The 19,907-nt window shown below is 38.9% G+C and overlaps 1 protein-coding gene and 1 long non-coding RNA gene across 8 annotated transcripts in view; one reads left to right on the top strand and one right to left on the bottom strand.

Moving 5' to 3' along the window:
• TNRC6C (trinucleotide repeat containing adaptor 6C) overlaps window positions 1–19,907 on the bottom strand; it is a 157,663-nt gene that overhangs the window by 96,393 nt on the left and 41,363 nt on the right. For all 7 annotated transcript variants that reach the window (XM_036910368.2, XM_036910369.2, XM_036910373.2 and 4 more), the window contains exons 2-3: window positions 4,969–5,068; window positions 4,176–4,197 (exon numbers count right to left, since the gene is read on the bottom strand). In XM_036910368.2, coding sequence (XP_036766263.2) covers window positions 4,176–4,197; window positions 4,969–5,031 — 85 coding nt within the window. In that variant the 5' untranslated portion in view covers window positions 5,032–5,068. The remainder of the gene's footprint in view (window positions 1–4,175; window positions 4,198–4,968; window positions 5,069–19,907) is intronic.
• On the top strand, window positions 5,123–7,356 carry LOC130683619 (uncharacterized). The gene is made up of 3 exons (XR_008997487.1): window positions 5,123–5,484; window positions 5,516–6,525; window positions 6,602–7,356. It is a non-coding gene; the product is annotated as an uncharacterized LOC130683619 (long non-coding RNA).

Raw genomic sequence — 19,907 nt, 5'->3', positions numbered from 1 at the left:
TCATTATCTATGTACGCCCAAATTAAGGGTAGTGTCTACAATTCGGAAACGAGGTCACTGAAGCAAAACCCATTATAAAGTGTCTGACACTTAAGACACCAGTTATTCCACAGCAGAAATACAATACAAAAGAGTCAATGGTGTTTTGCAGCAGGACTGTATCTGACCCCCCTTCCTCCCACTATGAGAGTATTGAGGGTCTCACTAGGCCTTAACAGGTCACTGTGTTCACTAGGCTCTCTTTGGTTGCTACTAATGCAAAGACAATGTTTGGCAGAATTTACAAGGGATTATTTTGTGAACAGGCTCATACACAGGTTTTCTAACTGCTTAGTAGAGCTCATTGAGGGGCAGGAGATGGGGGCTGGGGCAGCAGTGGAGAGTCTACATAAAATATATATTTACATATATGTATTCATGAAGACATACATTCAAGGACAGTCAACAAAATGTGAACTAGCATTAAGATATCAAGGATGAAGGGATTTCAAGTGAACTTTAATTTCTTTTTAGATTATGCTCAAATTATTTTCAATGAGAATATATTCAATATATCGAATATATATTCAATGAGAATGTATTTTTCATCAGAGGAGGAAAAATAAAAGGGTGACTGCAAGACTAGAAGGCAGTGAAAAAGGATTCCAGGTCACAGACCACTCAGATTCCTAAGGAGCGGAGGACATCAACCCCACAGAGGGGTCGAAACTCAGTATAGAGGGACGAGGAAACTGGTGAAAGGCAACAGGAAATTCACTATCTGAAAGAAAACCTCCAGACCTGAACTAGGGGGTGTTTTCTAGGTGCAGAGAAAACATGGCTCCTATCCTACCTGAATCAGAGCAGGACACTGAGCATGAATGTTGGAAGCACAGTGTTTCAAATAAACTTACTCATCTGTCTCAATCGTAAAATAAGAAGACAATGACCTCAAAGAAATCACAGGTCTGGATTTGAAAAATGAGTCAAGGACAAAATTTTATTTTATTTGTAATTTTGTAAAGCGGACTTTCTAGAAACCTAGTTTTCAGAGTTGGGAGAGTGGGCAGGAGATGATATATATTAGTTAGATTAAGCTAATCAAAAGGGATAAATTTCTAGTATGACTCAGTTGTTTTAAGTCTTTTAAATGAAGAGTCACAGTTCAATTTCAAGGTTATAGCCAGATTAAAAAAGACTTTTTAAGCATATTAAAATGAGGGCTAATCTATCAAGAGTGGATTAGGCTAGTTATTCTCTGGGAGAAAGCAGGAAGGTATAAATAACATGGGTGTGTACTTATATTGTAAAAAGTTCTCAGAAAATATTCAAGGTAAAAATTTCAAGAGGTTATATTTCAGTGACTGAGGATATTAACTCAAATATAATGCTAAATAATGTAGGTATGGCTTTACCAACACCACCATTTGAGCAGTGTGTATAAAGCACAGCAAGGAAATTACTGATTGATTTCGTCTAGTTTGAGCCAATCATCGAACTAAAATCAACTCAAACTTCTTCCTACTATGTTAATTCAATATTATACAATCTAATTCATAACTGAAACCTCTCTCGTAAGAGTACTCAACTCTTAGACTCACTCAAATTGCTAAGCCCTCTTCTACATCCCAGCCACTCACAACCCTGAGACTTCGGGATGCTGGCTTTGGGATGAGAGCAGAGCTCTCCAGCTCCTGGTGATTCCAGAGCAGTCACATCTGGCCAGGAAGCACGACGTGGCTCTGGAGTCAGAGGCAGGGTTGAATTCTGCCATTTACTGGCTCTGCAACTTTGTTTAAGTTACCATTCCTCTCTGAGATTCTATTCCTGATTCAGGATTGTTTTGAAGCATGGAAGGTACCGAGACAAAGTAGATACTCAGTAAATGTCTGCTGTGTGCCCTTCCTGGATGCTGTGAGTTCAGGAAGATTCTGGGCACATCAGTCCTGCTATTTATTAGCTATGCACTCTTAGGGGCACTGGCAAACTTTCATAGCTTCAGTTTACTATTGTGTACACTGAAGACCCCACCATTAACAATGAGAAATAATACACATAAAGGCTTGTATAGGGTCTGGCATGAAAGCAGCTGGCCGGTGAGGGTGCTGACCTTGGCTTTCTGACCGCACACAGTGCTAGGAGCAGGGGATGTAAGAATGAGCAAGGCAGAAACAGCCCTTGCCCTTTAGGATACACAGACCAGAGCAGGGGAAATACATTTAAATACTAGGAGGTTAGAAAAATATCTCTTATGTGTGAGCACTACCACATGTTCAGTCAGGCCTAGCCTGTTATCTATCACACATGTGTCAGGTCACAAATTCTGGTCACTACTGTCTTGCAGGCAGTTAATAATTATGATTTGAACCACTAATAATGGAGAGTCTGAGAAAAAATTAAACTTCGATGCTGCTAATATTCATAATGAATTACCTAGCAGCTCTGTTATATTATTTATAATTCAAAAAAATATTGTTTTTGTTTAGAAGAACATTAATAATCATAATTACGATCTGTTCTAAGGCTAGTAGTTAACAGAGTTACTGACAAGTTGTACCCCAAGGAGCAGTATTTTAGAGAAGATAAAAGCCCAGCAGAGTTTGGAATCAACAACAAAAATACTCCCCAGAACAGTAATAGAAAGTAAGTAGTGGCAGGAAAGTCTAACTTATGATCACTATACAATCATACGCAACTCGTTACTATTTGAAAACAATCACAATGACAACAGAATATAGCTGGTATTGAATCAGGTTGTAAAAATGTTCCAAAATGTTAAAAAAAAAAAAAGTGATTCAGAACAATAATTCTGTACTTTTAAATAATAATTATGAAATTACTCTTATTCAAGACATAAATTAATATACAACTACACACCACAATCCTTTGGACACTTCAGAAAAAGTATTATATAAATTCACACTGCCTCTGAGAGTGTATGAGAGGAAATATCCTTCTTGAAAATCACACTGCCTTTCAATATGCATTTTCTATGAATCCGTATCTCAGTGGGCCTCGGTGGAGGGGCTCTGGGGCCCTCTGCCCTGGCACCAGAAGCCTGAGCTCGCCCAAGTTCCATGCGTACTCTAACTGCTCAACCAAGAGCAAGCACTCAACTCACGCTACAAGCCTCAGTTTCTTCTTGGTAAATGGACACCTGTTCTCCTCAATTATCAAGTTCAAATGAGATAATATACATAAACTTTAATTTGAAGACTATAAAGTGACAAACGGAAACAGAGTATTACTAGTGGTTCTGCCTCAGCAGCACTCTCCCACGTCTTTGTAGTACACACGCCAGCATGTGCAACTGTGTACATGGGATGGTCCAAAAGAAAAAAAAACTTAAACATAATAACACTTAATTATAACTGACCTCTACTGAACACCGACTATGTACTAGATCCTGAGCTCTCTCTTCATGCATAATCTCATTTAATCTTTGTAATAGCTTTCTGAGGCAGGAACCATTCATTCATTACCTTCCTCACTTTAAATATGAGATTCCTGAGGCCCCAAGGAATGCAGTAATTTGCCCCAAGTTAAGGAGAGCTGGTGTATGAGACTCCTGAGTGGCTGCCCTTCACCACTGGGAAGTCCCTAACCATACCAAGTATGAAGTGAAGAGGCTCAGAGTGTGGCTTCCCTTTTGCTCATTTTCCAGGAAATACAAAGGGATGCCTCAAGTCACCGTAAGAACAAAATGTGTTAACAATACAAATTAAGACAATAATAAGCAAAATCTAGACTTGGGAGAATAAAAAGGAAACCTTTTATGTATCAATAAGCAAAGGATGAATACAGAAAGAGTATACCTGTTATGTAAATAGTTGGAAGAGAAATTGGAAGCTTCAGAAAATTCACTATCTTTTGGTTGTTCTTATTTAAATTGGATCAATTTCATTGGTTTAACCCTTGGTGAAAATCAAACCTAAGGAAAATTATAAAGTATTGTTTACAAAGTTGATATAATATTCTCTAGGCATTTTAGATTAAGCAAATGCCAATGAAATGGAGATGTAAAAGCAGTGATAAATGAAGAATTTCACAGTGAATAATAAAAGGAAGATTCAAAGGCAGGGTTAGATTCTTATTCCTTGTTTTTAACCATCAACAACAAAAACAAAACGTCATCTTCATCAGAAAAAGTTTGGAACTGCCATAAAATGTATCCCCCCAAAATAAAATAAACTTACCTTTGGTTTTTTGATCAGCAGCCTGGAAAAAAAAAAAAACTCTTTAGGAATAATAATGCCTAGATGTACACATCTATGAAAGTTTATAAGCAGATTTTAACACTGAAAATTTCAAAAAGAGATTTTTGCCCAGTGAATTTATTAAATTACTGGGAAAAATGTATAACTGTCTACATGCCATTGATTATACATCAATATTGATCTAAAAGAAAAAAACTATCTGGAATCTCATTTGAGGTCTGTATTTTAATATAATCTAAAGATTATACAGTTTCAACTGTGAGACACATTAAACTTGGCAAGAACAAAAACAAATGGCACAGCTTGGTATATTAAATGTCATAAAATCCAAGTGTGACTGTAAGATTTACAGTAGGGCTTTTAATTTTTAATCTGTACTAATAGGTTTTGTAAAATAACATTTACCAAAGCTGCAAAATTATCTCTAGCTTTTCTAATAAAATCAGTTAAATGGTCCTTTGTCCATTTCTTAGGTACGGTTGTCTGGACAGTTCATTTTAAGTAAAACAGCACACGGACATTCTCTAGCGACACCAACTAAAATCAAACTTTGAAAATACAGCTTTAATATTTCTAGTCCTATAAGAAAGACACAAATTCTGTGGTTGTCACCCTATGTTTCTTTTACTAGCACAAAATCTGTTTTTTTGCTAGTTCTAGATTTAGCATATTGATTTTAGAAGAAATAAAATAAGACTTTGTACTGTCAAGGCTATGATAATGCAAATGAGACGCCTCTGATCAGAGACAATGAAGCAGTGACTTGCCAGACCTTTTTCTGAGCACCTTCCTTCTTTTTCTTTTCTTCCTGCTTTTTCTTTTTCTTTTCTTCCATCAAACGTTTCTCTTTTTGTGTTTCTTGTTCTTTCTCCCTATTAAATATAAAGGAAAGCGATACTAGCATAATGTCTTTTAAACAGAAAAATGAGAAAGCATTAGCTGCAGAAAGTCTTCAGTCAAACAAAGTTGAACAGGTGGGAGGTACAAAGAGGACGCCTTGAGGTGTTATTAGTGGCCATTTGCCCACCACCGGGTACTTTTCTCCAGGGCCACAGCAAGTTGCCCTGGCTCCTTTAGCGGTTGCGTTGGTCGTTCAGCCTGCGTGTGGAGCCCAGCCTTCTATTAGGCAGTGTATTAGGCAATAAGGGTACAAAATGGAGTAAGACATTGTTCCTACAGTCCAGCCCTAGACCAGCATTTCTCAGGGGCCACCATCATCATGAGGGACCTACTGGAAAGGCAGACTCCTGGATTCCACCCTGGCCCAAACAAATCTGACTCTTTGGAGGTAATTCTTTTTTTTTTTTTTTTTATTGGAGGTAATTCTTATTATGCATACTCTAATTATATATTTGTTTGACAAACCAATTGTTTTTTAAACAAAGATCCCTATAGAGCACGGTGAACACGGGAACACAGCATAGAGCAAAGTTGCTTGGAAAAGTCAGGCAGCTTAAAGCTAGGGCTTAAATGTTGCTGAAGCATTTGGCTGGCATGGGAAGGTGTGTCAGTTAGCAATCTACTGCTTGTCTGCTCCAAATTCACCCTTTACTACATGCTCGTCAATAATGGATAGTTCCTTTAAGCGTTTTGCCTCTCCAGTGAGCATAATGCAGAGCTTTCTCAGTAGAGGGCTCTGGAGGGACACTGCAGGAGAAAAGGGTCTCCTGCTGTATCTGGCTGCTGCATGGCAGGGTCAGCATGTGGCTGTGGGGATACCAGTGATGACTCCAGTCATGAGTCAGAAAGGGTGGTCCTTCTGCAACCTTATGGCTCTGGCATGGTCTAGTGTCACCTTCCCCCAACTCTTTCAACACAGACACCATGCACTCTCGGCCTCTGGCACACCCCTGCACTTGTTTGTTACATACAGTCCTCCCAATGACATGGCCCTCGTGATGAGGACACTATATGCTCCCCATCTCCTGCTGTACTGATACCCCATTTCCTCTGGGAAATGCCCAGCCAGCAACAGCAACTTGCCACCAGGAGGGTTGCCACCAGGGTGCCCATGCCCCCACATCCTGTGTGTCTATGCAACTGGCTACTTCTGGCTGTGGCTTTCCTACATGGGTCCTGTGCTCCTGAAGAGGACTTCCTGCGGCCAAGCAACTGCAGACCAGCCGTCCTGGGCAAGCCAGAGGGCTGCTCTGCCGTTCAGTGAGCTGCAACTATGCATTCAGAGAGTCTGAACCCCAGCCTTGGGGAGGGCCCCTTCCCATCAGTCCTGCTTTGGGCACAATACCTCAGCCCTCGGTGCCACACGGTTTTCTACAGGTGCTCCCCATCACAGTTTAACGACTGCTTATGATGAACTTTCCCTGTTCACGTCACCATGTGTTTTCTCCCTCCTGACTGGGTCCAGACTGTTACAGGCAGGAAGGAGGATTCAACAGACTAAGCAGAAGGAGCAGCATGCACAAAAGCCTCAGTAAAACGTCACCCAATTCATTAATGTTTGTTTTGAATTTACTAATATTGGAGTTTGGTTTTAATTTATAAACATGTTTTATTTACAACTACATGCTTAAGGAATTTGTGTTAATTTGCACATATTTCTGTTGTTTGTACATATTTAAACCCTATCATTGCAAAAATAATCTAAATCAATGTCGCGTTGGGAGGGATGGGGGGCATAGAGCATATCCTTCCTTTAAAACAGTGGTTCTCAGTCTTTGCTACTTTCAGAACTACTCAGGGAGTTCTAAACACCTCCAATGCCAAGGCTGCAACTCTTTTCAGTGAAATCTCTGGGACTGCAACTCAGACATGAGCAGTTCTTAAAGCTTCCAGATTGACTCCAATGTTCAATCAAGGTTGAGCACACTGCTTTTAAAGGTCAGTATATATCAAGTTTGGGAAATCGTTATTATTCATTATCTTAGATGATACACTCCAGGAATATTTCCATGTTAAAAGGTGCAGAGACATTAAGATATCTGCATTTAAATATCCTTATAAGGTATAGACAAGCCCTGTGAGTGATAGCTTAGTGCTATAACCATCACACTGCTGCCCACATCTTGGGGGTAAAATAAATAAATAAAAACCGGGTATGTATGGTCGCCCATCTGTTATTATACTTTCTTAATCTAAAGCACAATGAAATATTTAAATTATCTTCAGATACTAAACTTTAGCAAAGTAGGGAAACATAGCTATGTTTTTAAAACGTATTCAATAGAAGATGGAACAAATTCTATTACTCTGAAAACTCTTACAGTAAGAGACAGCTACTCCCCGAGCAGCAGACTAGAAGAGCGAAATGACACGGAAATAAACAGCCCGTGTAGCCATGGAACATCTTACACTTTTGTGCCTGAGCTCATGCTTCTCTGACAAAGCACAATTAAATGTATGCTTTTTATGGAATTTTACCTAAATTCCCCATAACTAACAGTAATTTCTTCTGCCTCTAATTCCCAGTATACGATTTCTGCCCTATCTTCATTAGTAACTTCAAAAAAGAACACTGAATCACGTTTTTACTTTATAGACTAATACATGCTCATGGAAAAACCATCAACAGCACATGAGACATGCAACAAAAAACTGACTCTTTTCAATGCCCACAGGCCCTCTTCTTAGAGGTTACATGTTAACAGCTTCTTGGGTATCTTTAAGAATATTCTCTCTCTATATGGCTATACACTTATCTTAAAGACAAACAAACAAAACAAATGAAGCATACTATTCCCTCTCTTCTGCATTATTTTCCCCCTTAATTATATACTTCAATGTATGTGGAGAGCAGTTTCTCCACAACTCTACATTATATGCTTGGATTGCTATTTCTCGGCTTACTCGTTTGAGACACTAACGATTTAATTCTTACAGTGAAGAACACAATTTGGTTCTTACAGTCTTATAGCACTCCATCTTCCACCCCATCACCAGTTTTAGTTAAATCAATAAATGGCTTTGCTTTCTAAAGAATCTGCAGATGTTCACTGCAGACTCACATTTACTTTCTGTGTAGCTGTTTTTTTCCCTAGAGCTCCTAATTGTTTTTTTCTTTTCCCTCTTACACTATTTTCCTTACAAAAATTCTGTTTTTGGTTTTTACACCCTCCCATCCCCCAGTTTAAAGTATCAGCCTTCTCCCCTACTATATTCCCCAATCTCCTTTCCAGAGTCTTCAGTCTTGCTCACTGGGGGCTGGGAGCACTTTCTGTTGCAGTTGTCTAATATCTTCTACCTATTTAAGATTCAATTGTGGTAAACTATAGATAACATTTACCATCTTCACCATTTTTATGTGTATAGTTTAGTAATGTTATATGTGCACTGCTGACAACTGACCTCCAACAACTCTCATCTTGCTAAACTGGAACTCCCCATAAACAGCTCCCCATTACCTGCACCCCCATCCCGCAAACACCATACTTTTCTTTTTCTAGTCACTTGACTACTGTAAGTACCTCATATGGTTTTGATTTGCATTTTCCTAATGATTAGTAAGGCTGAGCATCTTTTCATATGTTGGACACCTGTATATCTTTTTGGAGCCTATAGTAACTTTTTTCATAGTTTATGCTTTATATAAAAATTTTGATGTGTCTGACAGAAATGAGTCATTTCTAACAACCCAGACTGATACAATGGAAAGGAGGAACCAACAGACTAAGCAGACGGAATATGTGTGAACTCCTCAGTAAAACATCATCATCCATTCATTAATGTTGAAACTTACTAACACAGTCATCCTGTGACTTCCCTTGTCTTCTTCCTTGAATTATGCCCTCAATTTGCTGGGAAACACCCTCAAGTATCTTTTTAAGAAAGTGTGTGTGGATGGTAATTTTTGCAGATTCATGTCTAAGAACAGTTTCAGGCTACCTTTTTATTTCACTGATGGCTTGGCTGAGCATAGACTTCCTGGCTGAAAATCAACTCAGAAGGAACTGTGCCACTAGTCTAGCATCTAGAACCCGCTCATGAGAAGTCTGATGTCATCTTGATTTCCAGTCCTTTTTAGGTGATTTTTAAAAAAATTTTTTTCTGAAGTTTCTCCTTTTTCCTAGGATTCTGAAATTTCATGCTGGTCTGCATTAGTATCCTTCTACCCCACTATTTGTGCTTAGGACAGGGCTCATGCTTTCAATACAGAAACATTTCTTTCAGTTCTCTATTTTTTTGAAGACATTTTATGTTTTCTAATAACATATTGAACCTCTTGGATCAATCAGTTATAGTTTATCTTTTATATTTTCTACTCTGTCCTTCTTATTATTGTTCTCAATTTTCTGGGTGCTTGGCTGAACTTGGTCTTCCAATCTCCTAGTTTTTCATCCTATGACATTTAAGATTTTTAATAACTTTCTTATTTTCTAGTTGCTATTTTTCCACACTATTCTGTTCCTGTTTTACAGATGCAAATCATCTCTAGTCTAGCTGAGGGTATCAGTTAGGAGTTTTCTAAAGCTATTCTAAATTTTCTGCATTATCCTTCCTTCCTTTCTGGATGCTTCTTCTCTTACAATCGCTCTGATGTGAGAGCCTTTCCCCCATTGTCTGGTAACCTCTGGTTGGCTATTCGGGCTGAAAAGTGAGGCACTGAAAAACGAATCCGCTTTGTGTGCGTGGGCTGGGCTTGCTTCATGATGGTTTTGCTTTAGGTAAAGAGCCGGTTATTTTGCTGTTTGAGCAGCCTCCAATGCCAAAACCTGCAGCCTTTTCCCTGATTACCAGAGTGCTTTATCTGTACAATCAGCTATTAGAGCTTAACGACCCAAGAACTGTTCCCATGCTGGAATTTCAGATGTCACTATTCCACATTCTGACGACAACCCCCTGCCCTCACTCTTCCTCCCACTGTGCCTGGGGGTTTCTCGTCACTGAAACCTCCTATTTCCTGACTTCCATTTTCTTCTAAGCTGTTTTCATCAGATCCTTTCCTAGAGAGCCTAAACCTTAAGATCACCTTGTCTGTTCATGAATTCAGTCACTCAGGAGCCATACACCTAACATGTGATATCTACTGTGGCAGCCACCAGAGGCAGAGAGACTGATTCACATAAATAATGCATCAAACAAAATATCACTATTACAACAACAATGATATGTACAAAATGCAGTAAAAGCATGAAGGATGAACATCTAAGCCCATCATGGCCTCCTGTTACAGTCAGGGGCACCAAATGTCTTGGTTTTCATGAACATTGCATACTTCCTTCGGCCTCCAAGCTGTAAGCACATTGGTAACAAGACTGTCTTCTCTCTGTGGCCCCGAGAAAGGCCTGTCATCATTCAAGGCCATTTCTGGAACCACTAGCTCATCTATAATCTTGGTTGAAATTTATGTTGGCAAAAAACTTCTACAAATATATGTTCTTTTCAAGGGAAACTTTATTTGCAGAAATGATCAAGTATATTTAATCAGTTTCTATCTACCTTTCAGGGTAGTAAGATTAAAAACTAATTCTGGACTCGACTCACTGAAAGAGAAAAAAATATACCTATCAACTATACAATCAGTACTTTTTCTATGTGGAGAAGTTGTGAGATGGACTTACAAGTCACGCTGCAAGGGAGGTAAAGAAAAGGGATGGCCAGGCTGAGAGTATTTCATTTTTAAATAAAAATTTTTTATTTCAACTTGTTCTTTTACAAATTATATTTAAATACCCTTTATATACATGTATAAATATAATCTTAACATATTTTTTCTCCAGTATGATCTTTGCTTTCTTGCTTCTCATTTGCTTGGCATCCCATTCTTTCTCCTCCCTCCTCATCTTTCCCACCTCCCTTTCAGATAACCCACATTAACCACCTAGCTCACAGCCTTCTGAATCTTTCTCCATCCATGGTCATGTAATTATGTGGAAACATATGTACCTATATATTTTTATAAAGGAATTTATTTGATCATTGTTTTGTAATACTGGGATCATGCATAAAATCTTTTGCATCTTGCTTTTCTCATTCAATATGTGTTTGAATCACTCTCCTCATCTGCTCCCCTACCTGACAGATATAATCTATTGCTTCCAATGGCCACATAATATACCATGGCATCAATGTTATCACAGTCTATTCAATCATTCCTCTATTCATGCACATTTGCTTCACTTCCAGTTTATTACCACTACAGGTAACTCCAGCTTTCCTATTCTGCTACAGAAGACAGGACTGACTTGATGAGTTTTAGTAGGAACAGACACCAGGTTAAGGAGAAAAATCTGGAATTGGGCTTGACTTCTGGACCCAGAGCAAGTCTAAAGGGCCAAAATGGACATAAATTACCTATAGTTTGTATGGGTGGCATATTGTAATGGGTCCCTACTATACTGAGTTTCATAGAAAGAAAACATTTTTAATAATTAGGCTTTTAATATGTATGTTTCTTTTGTTCAAGTAGTTTAGCAATTACCAGATTAAGAGACTTTGGGTGAAGAAAGAAGCTACACTACTATTTTAGAAGCAGACAGAAGAAGGAAGGATTGGGAAATAGGAGATTCCCCATAACTGGTGCTTCTATGGATATCACTCATCTCAGTATTCCTAGTTAAACTACACATTTTCCTAGAGAAACAACATTTAAAAGATGAAATTATGACACAGAAATCTGTTGCATTCCTATATACTAACAATGAACTAGCAGAAAGAGAAATCAGGAAAATGACTCCACTTACAATTGCATAAAAAAAAATACCTAGGAATAAACCTAACCAAGGAGGTGAAAGACCTATACTCTGAAAACTATAAGACACTCTTGAGGGAAATTAAAGACACCACCAATAAATGGGACTCTACCCTGTGCTCATGGATAGGAAGATTTAATATTGACAAAATGGCCATCCTGTCCAAAGCAATCTACAGATTCAATGCAATCCCTATCAAAATACCAACAGCATTCTTCAACAAACTAGAACAAATAGTTCTAAAATTCATATGGAACCACAAAAGACCCCAAATAGCCAAAGCAATCCTGAGAAAGAAGAACAAAGCTGGGGGGATTACGCTCCCCAACTTCAAGCTCTACTACAAAGCCACAGTAATCAAAGCAATTTGGTACTAGCACAAGAAAAGACCCATAGATCAATGGAACAGAATAGAGAGCCCACATATAAACCCACACACATATGGTCAGTTAATATATGATAAAGGAAACATGAATATACAACGGGGGAAAAGACAGCCTCTTCAACAACTGGTGCTGAGAAAACTGGACACCTACACGCAAGAGAATGAAACTGGATTATTGTTTAACTCCATACACAAAAGTAAACTTGAAATGGATCAAAGACTTGAATATAAATCATGAAACCATTAAACTCTTAGAAGAAAATGTAGGCAAAAATCCCTTGAATAAAAACATGAGCCATTTTTTCCTGGACACATTTCCTCAGGCAAGGGAAACAAAATAAAAAAATGAACAAGTGGGACTATATCAAACTAAAAAGCTTCTGTACAGCAAAGGACACCATCAGTAGAATAAAAAGGCATAGTATGGGAGAATATATTCATAAACAACATATCTGGCAAGGGGTTTAACATCTGAAATATATAAAGAACTCACACACAGTAACACCCAAAAGCAAATAACCCAATTAAAAAATGGGTGGAGGATATGAACAGACACTTCTCCAAAGAAGAAATACAGAAAGCCAACAGGCACATGAAAAGATAGTCCACATCACTAATCATCAGGGAACTGCAAACTAAAACCACAATGAGATACCACCTCACACCAGTTAGGATGGCCACTATCCAAAAGACAAGAAACAATAAATGCTGGCAAGGATGCGGAGAAAGGGGAACCCTCCTATACTGTTGGTGGAAATGTAAATTGGTTCGACTGTTATGGAAAGCAACATGGAGGCTCCTCAAAAAACTGAAAATAGAAATACCATTTGACCCAGTAATTCCACTCCTAGGAGTTTACCTGAAGAAAACAAGATCCCTGATTCGAAGACACATACACCCCTATGTTTATCGCAGCACTATTTATGATAGCCAAGATATGGAAGCAACCTAAGTGTCCTCCAATAGACAAATGGAGAAAGAAAATGTGGTACATACACACAATTGAATATTATTCAGCCATAAAAGGAAAAGAAATTCTACCATTTGCAACAACATGGATGGATCTAGATGGTATTATGCTCAGTGAAAATAAGCCAGGTGGAGAAGACAAATACCAAAGGACTTTGCTCATTTGTGGAGTATAAAAACAAAGAAAAACAGAAGGAACAAAACAGCAGCAGACTCACAGACACTGAGAAGAGACTAGCGTTTACCAAAGGGAAGGGGGTGGGGAGGGAGGAAGAAGGGGATTAAGGGGCACTGTAATTTGCAATCACAATATAGGTAGGTGATGGGGAAGGCAGTATAGCATGGAGAAGACAAATGCTCTATAGCAGCTTACTACCTGATAGACAGTGACTGAAATCAGCGTTGGGGGATGGGGGTGAGAATTTGATAATATGGGTGAATGCTGAAACCACGGTGTTTATGTGAAACTCTCGTAAGGTTGTATATCAATGATACTTTAATTTAAAAAAATGAAATTATATAGGAGACCCGGAATGTAGCCATCCCATGCAAAACAATTCTGGGTGGAAAATCTTCCAAATCTCCAGTCTTTTTGTTTGCTGATTACTTCCTTTTTGCAAAAGAATAGAATTCAATAAAAGAGGGTGGGCCTGTTTTAGCCTTTGAGGCATAGTTATCAGAAATTGTAATCGTTTCTCATCCTAACTTAGTTTCACCTACACGACACACACAGTATTCTGTATTCTTAAGTTATATTGGTTGGACTCCAAAGCTGTGTCATTAAAACAGTCATTAATTCAGTGTGTGTACTTGTGTGTTACATGCCATTATTTAGAAAGTTTGGTTAATTCCACTATAATTTCCTGGCAGTTTTTAGGTTAGGATGAGCTCGTATGGTGTTACCAGACAAAATTAAAAAGAGAAGGGGAAAGAAGAGGTATTGACAGAGTCAGTGTAGTTCAGGAAAAGAGCCAGGCCCTCGGCGAGTCAAGAAAAGCTTGAGGGCCAGTTCACGTGCGCAGCTGGCCAAACAGGGTACTCGAAAACAAACTAGCTAGATTCTAGAAAAATAACCGGTTCAAACCAACTAAATTTGAGATGGATAACCAAAATAACCTAGTTACCCTAAAGCTAATTATATGCTCATTAGCATACTAACACCACACCTCTAGGCACCATGACAGTTCTAAGGCAGACCATCTAAGGACAAAAAGAGGGTGTTAGCTTATTTCCCAGAAATCCCCTCCCTATTCTGAGAAAACCCCACCTATCCTGATGAATATTCCATTCCCTGCTTAAACTCCAGCTATAAGACCACCCAACCTGACCCCACCTGCTGCTCACCTATGGAGCATGCCTGCACTCCCTCCCTGGGTGTATACCCCTAGCTTTTTTTTTTTTGAAGAACATTATGTTTACTAGGCTCCCCCCTTCACCAACTCCCCCCCACATACCCCTTCACAGTCACTGTCCATCAGCGTAGTAAGATGCTGTAAAATCACTACTTGTCTTCTCTGTGTTGCACAGCCCTCCCCATGTCCCCCATGCACTATACATGCTAATCATAATGCCCCCTTTCTTTTTCCCCGCCCTTATCCCTCCCTTCCCACCCACCCTCCCCAGTCCCTTTCCCTTTGGTAACTGTTAGTTCATTCTTGGGTTCTGTGAGTCTACTGCTGTTTTGTTCCTTCAGTTTTCCTTTGTTCTTATACTCCACATATGAGTGAAATCATTTGGTACTTGTCTTTCTCCGCCTGGCTTATTTCCCTGAGCACAATACCCTCTAGCTCCATCCATGTTGTTGCAAATGGTAGGATCTGTTTTTTTCTTATGGCTGAATAATACTCCATTGTGTATATGTACCACATCTTCTTTATCCATTCATCTACGGATGGACACTTAGGTTGCTTCCATATCTTGGCTATTGTAAATAGTGCAGCAATAAACATAGGGGTGCATCTGTCTTTTTCAAACTGGAGTGCTGCATTCTTAGGGTAAATTCCTACAAGTGGAATTCCTGGGTCAAATGGTATTTCTATTTTGAGCATTCTGAGGAACCTTCATACTGCTTTCCACAATGGTTGAACTAGTTTACATTCCCACCAGCAGTGTAGGAGGGTTCCCCTTTCTCCACAACCACGCCAACATTTGTTGTTGTTTGTCTTTTCCATGATGGCGATCCTTACTGGTGTGAGGTGATATCTCATTGTGGTTTTAATTTGCATTTCTCTGATGATTAGCGATGTGGAGCATTTTTTCATGTGTCTGCTGGCCGTCTGAATTTCTTCTTTGGAGAAGTGTCTGTTCAGCTCTTCTGCCCATTTTTTTTTTTTTAATAATTATTTTTTATTGAAGGGTAGTTGACACACAGTATTACATTACATGAGTTTCAAGTGTACAACACAGTGGTAGAACATTTATATACATAATTCTAGGTTCCAGCTATCACCCTACCAAGCTGTTACAATATCTTGACTATATTCCTTATGCTATACATTACATCCTGGTTAATAATTTATTTTACCATTGGAAGTCTGTCCTTTTTTTTTTTTTTTTTTTTTTTTATGTGAGGGCATCTCTCATATTTATTGATCAAATAGTTGTTAACGACAATAAAATTCTGTATAGGGGAGTCAATGCTCAATGCACAATCATTATTCCACCCCAAGCCTAATTTTTGTCAGTCTCCAATCTTCTGAGGCATAACAAACAAGTTTTTACATGTAGAACAAATTCTTACATAATGAATAAGTTACATAGTGAACAGTACAAGGGCAGTCATCACAGAAACTTTCGGTTTTGCTCATGCATTATGAACTATAAACAGTCAGTTCAAATATGAATACTCATTTGGTTTTTATACTTGATTTATATGTGGATACCACATTTCTCTCTTTATTATTATTATTTTAAATAAAATGCTGAAGTGGTAGGTAGATACAAGATAAAGGTAGAAAATACAGTTTAGTGTTGTAAGAGAGCAAATGTAGATGATCAGGTGTGTGCCTGTAGACTATGTGTTAATCCAAGCTAGACCAGGGCAATAAAACATCCACGTATGCAGAAGATTTCTCTCAGAACGGGGGGGTGAGGTTCTAAGCCTCACCTCTGTTGATCCCCAATTTCTCACCTGATGGCCCCCCTGCGACTGTGCCTGTCTTAGGTTGTTCCTCCCTTGAGGAATCTTACCCGTCTCTGGCTAACCAGTCATCTTCCGGGGCCATACAGGGAAATGTGAAGTTGGTAAGTGAGAGAGAAGCCTTATTGTTTGAAAAAGTTAGCTTTTTACTTCTTTGCATATTTATGCCCTGTGGCTTCTATGCCCAGCATTTGTCTTGAGGTATCTTTACCACTTGGAAGAATTATGATACTCGGTAAATTTGATATGAGGCACGAATTCTATTTAAGGGTTGTAATTAGGAAGGAAGAAGAAAAGCTATAGAAGTAGCAGGCGGAAGAAAACATGGGAAGATTGATTATTTCTTTGATATATCTTCTTGTAGAGTAACTTCAGCATGTATAGGTTTTAAGCTACTACTTAAATTGCACACACACATTAACATAATAGGAGTATAGTTACATAACCAAGGCATATCTGTAATTACCAGCCATCTGCAGTGAAACCAAGAAAACCAGTTAGGCACCTTAGGCATTTGTGAAAACTTATCTATGATATGGTGGATATTGTCCAAATGAACTTGAACAGTCTGAGAGAAATCAGACAAATTAAAACAACCCATTCCTGGGGACTGTTCACATGCCATATGTTCTTTTAACAATAAATAGTTTGTAGTTGTAAGACTTTGGAGCGCTACAATTTGCACTTCTCCAAATTCTTGGTTGAGTTCCAACAGTATAGATCCAGTCCAATTTTGTTGTTTTACTGTATGCACAGGCCAGCTTAGATATCTCCTTCCTCATTCCCATGGCAAGTCCAGGAACTGGTGGGATGAGTGCATCTACAGCCGTAGCAGTGCGTGGATCTTTGTTGGGGTTTTTTGATGATCATCTTCTGGCATGAGTCTTCCAGAGAGTGCAGATGTTGGAAGTTCTTTTTCATATCGTATCTTAGTTCATTTTCGGGGTAGCCGAATTAGGCTTTGATCCTCTGTGTAAACACAAACAGACCCTTTGCCTACACTTTTATATGCCCTTTATACCCTTGTGTAGAACTCGTTGGAGGTTACCACACAGGAACTGCCCTTTTTTTTTTTTTTTTTTTTTGCTATCACTAATCTACACTTACATGACGAATATTATGTTTACTAGGCTCTCCCCTATACCAGGTCTCCCCTATAAACCCCTTTACAGTCACTGTCCATCAGCATAGCAAAATGTTGTAGAATCACTACTTGCCTTCTCTGTGTTGTACAGCCCTCCCTTTTCTCCTACCCCCCCATGCATGTTAATCTTAATACCCCCCTACTTCTCCCCCCCTTATCCCTCCCTACCCACCCATCCTCCCCAGTCCCTTTCCCTTTGGTACCTGTTAGTCCATTCTTGAGTTCTGTGATTCTGCTGCTGTTTTGTTCCTTCAGTTTTTCCTTTGTTCTTATATTCCACAGATAAGTGAAATCATTTGGTATTTCTCTTTCTCCGCTTGGCTTGTTTCACTGAGCATAATACCCTCCAGCTCCATCCATGTTGCTGCAAATGATTGGATTTGCCCTTTTCTTATAGCTGAGTAGTATTCCATTGTGTATATGTACCACATCTTCTTTATCCATTCATCTATTGATGGACATTTAGGTTGCTTCCAATTCTTGGCTATTGTAAATAGTGCTGCAATAAACATAGGGGTGCATCTGTCTTTCTCAAACTTGACTGCTGCGTTCTTAGGGTAAATTCCTAGGAGTGCAATTCCTGGGTCAAATGGTAAGTCTGTTTTGAGCATTTTGATGTACCTCCATACTGCTTTCCACAATGGTTGAACTAACTTACATTCCCACCAGCAGTGTAGGAGGGTTCCCCTTTCTCCACAGCCTCGCCAACATTTGTTGTTGTTTGTCTTTTGGATGGCAGCCATCCTTACTGGTGTGAGGTGATACCTCATTGTAGTTTTAATTTGCATTTCTCTGATAATTAGCGATGTGGAGCATCTTTTCATGTGTCTGTTGGCCATCTGTATTTCTTTTTTGGAGAACTGTCTGCTCAGTTCCTCTGCCCATTTTTTAATTGGGTTATTTGTTTTTTGTTTGTTGAGGCGTGAGAGCTCCTTATATATTCTGGACATCAAGCCTTTATCGGATGTGTCATTTTCAAATATATTCTCCCATACTGTAGGGATCCTTCTTGTTCTATTGATGGTGTCTTTTGCTGTACAGAAGCTTTTCAGCTTAATATAGTCCCACTTACTCATTTTTGCTGTTGTTTTCCTTGCCCGGGGAGATATGTTCAAGAAGAGGTCACTCATGTTTATGTCTAAGAGGTTTTCGCCTATGTTTTCTTCCAAGAGTTTAATGGTTTCATGGCTTACATTCAGGTCTTTGATCCATTTTGAGTTTACTTTTGTATATGGGGTTAGACAATGGTCCAGTTTCATTCTCCTACATGTAGCTGTCCAGTTTTGCCAGCACCACCTGTTGAAGAGACTGTCATTTTGCCATTGTATGTCCATGGCTCCTTTATCAAATATTAATTGACCATATATGTCTGGGTTAATGTCTGGATTCTCTAGTCTGTTCCATTGGTCTGTGGCTCTGCTCTTGTGCCAGTACCAAATTGTCTTGATTACTATGGCTTTATAGTAGAGCTTGAAGTTGGGGAGTGAGATCCCCCCTACTTTATTCTTCTTTCTCAGGATTGCTTTGGCTATTCGGGGTCTTTGGTGTTTCCATATGAATTTTTGAATTGTTTGTTCCAGTTCATTGAAGAATGTTGCTGGTAGTTTCATAGGGATTGCATCAAATCTGTATATTGCTTTGGGCAGGATGGCCATTTTAACGATATTAATTCTTCCTAGCCACGAGCATGGGATGAGTTTCCATCTGTTAGTGTCCCCTTTAATTTCTCTTAAGAGTGACTTGTAGTTTTCAGAGTATAAGTCTTTCACTTCTTTGGTTAGGTTTATTCCTAGGTATTTTATTTTTTTTGATGCAATTGTGAATGGAGTTGTTTTCCTGATTTCTCTTTCTGTTGGTTCATTGTTAGTATATAGGAAAGCCACAGATTTCTGTGTGTTGATTTTGTATCCTGCAACTTTGCTGTATTCCGATATCAGTTCTAGTAGTTTTGGGGTGGAGTCTTTAGGGTTTTTTATGTACAGTATCATGTCATCTGCAAATAGTGACAGTTTAACTTCTTCTTTACCAATCTGGATTCCTTGTATTTCTTTATTTTGTCTGATTGCCGTGGCTAGGACCTCCAGTACTATGTTAAATAACAGTGGAGAGAGTGGGCATCCCTGTCTAGTTCCCGATCTCAGAGGAAATGCTTTCAGCTTCTCGCTGTTCAATATAATGTTGGCTGTGGGTTTATCATAGATGGCCTTTATTATGTTGAGGTACTTGCCCTCTATTCCCATTTTGCTGAGAGTTTTTAACATGAATGGATGTTGAACTTTGTCAAATGCTTTTTCAGCATCTATGGAGATGATCATGTGGTTTTTGTCTTTCTTTTTGTTGATGTGGTGGATGATGTTGATGGACTTTCGAATGTTGTACCATCCTTGCATCCCTGGGATGAATCCCACTTGGTCATGGTGTATGATCC

The sequence above is a fragment of the Manis pentadactyla genome, chromosome 4, assembly GCF_030020395.1.
Source record: "Manis pentadactyla isolate mManPen7 chromosome 4, mManPen7.hap1, whole genome shotgun sequence".
NCBI classification, from domain to species: domain Eukaryota; kingdom Metazoa; phylum Chordata; class Mammalia; order Pholidota; family Manidae; genus Manis; species Manis pentadactyla.
The sequence above is the reverse complement of the archived record's forward strand: the minus strand, read 5'-3'. Positions and strand labels throughout refer to the sequence as shown.